Here is a 1231-nt window from a genome sequence, read left to right on the forward strand (position 1 = left end):
TGATCGATCGGACTTTCAATACCAAGAAATGGATACAGATTCAGCTTACATAGCTTTCACCGATGACCATCCGTTTAAGAACCTTATCAAACCTGAGCTAGTTCAGCACTTCAAGGATCACAAATATGATTGGTTCCCACGCGATTATAATGATAAAGTAGCCAAGTTTGATCGTCGTACAGCTGGTCTATTCAAGGAAGAATGGCGCGGTGATGCGATGGTATCTCTTTCACCGAAGAACTACATTTGCTACCTGCCTGACGCTAAGTATAAACAGAAGGTATCAGCGAAGGGTGTTCAACAGGGTAATCGTAATACAGATGTACTGAATCCCCTCGGATTTGAGACCGTCGTACGTGAAAAAATTACGCTTCAAGGTACTAACACAGGCTTTCGTATTGACAAACAAACTCAGAGTATTATTACCTACACACAGCATAAAACGGCATTAAACTATTACTACGATAAGCGTAAGGTACTAGAAGACGGAGTTTCAACTATTCCGTTAGATATATGAGTTGATTAATATAAAATGGAAGCATTGCTAGATAAATTGTATCGCGACCCCAAGACAGGATATGTAGGCATTCAAAAACTGTATGAGAAAGCTAAGGAAATAGATCCAAACATTAAACTGAAAACAGTAAAGGCTTGGTACTCAAAACAGCTAGACATTCAACGTTTTCAAGAACAGAAGGCCCATTTCACTGACTTTAAAATTACCTCAAACAATCCAAACTCATGGCAAATTGATTTAGCTTTTCGTAACAGAAAATCTTATTTAACAGCTATCAATATTAACTCTCGCCTAGGATATGCTAAGATCATTAAAAATAAGCAAGCACAATCTGTACTAGCCGCTATTAGAGATCTTACAAAAGCATACAAGGTTCAGATCATTACGTCCGTGTAACGCATCCGCGTTGATTGTATTATTTAAATCTTTAGGATTATGGTACGGTTTACGGGACGAGTTACAGGTTAGTTTACGGAACGTTCGTAAACTAATTTACATTTAGCAATGAGTGGTTAGTAGATAGTCTAGACACAAAAGAGTGCAGACTTTTGATTTACTAATATCACTTTCCAATTTACATCCTGCAACACAAGCTTCCTCTACGTTACAGTCCGATAATGGTAAAAAAAAAAATTATGAATGACCAAGTTCAGAGCTACTTCAAAAAGAACAAGATTGAACACTACAATAACGAAGCTGGAGATCATACAACAA

General features: G+C 37.4%; 1 protein-coding gene across 1 annotated transcript; it reads left to right on the forward strand.

Annotated features, from left to right (window-relative positions):
• Positions 1 to 28: 28 nt before the first annotated feature.
• On the forward strand, positions 29 to 517 carry PPTG_09967 (hypothetical protein; the record flags this gene model as incomplete). The annotated part of the gene is made up of 1 exon (XM_008905777.1): positions 29 to 517. The coding sequence occupies one exon, from the start codon at positions 29 to 31 to the stop codon at positions 515 to 517; it is 489 nt and encodes a 162-aa protein (XP_008904025.1).
• Positions 518 to 1231: the final 714 nt, after the last annotated feature.

This window comes from Phytophthora parasitica (genome assembly GCF_000247585.1).
Source record: "Phytophthora parasitica INRA-310 unplaced genomic scaffold supercont2.21, whole genome shotgun sequence".
NCBI classification, from domain to species: domain Eukaryota; phylum Oomycota; class Peronosporomycetes; order Peronosporales; family Peronosporaceae; genus Phytophthora; species Phytophthora nicotianae.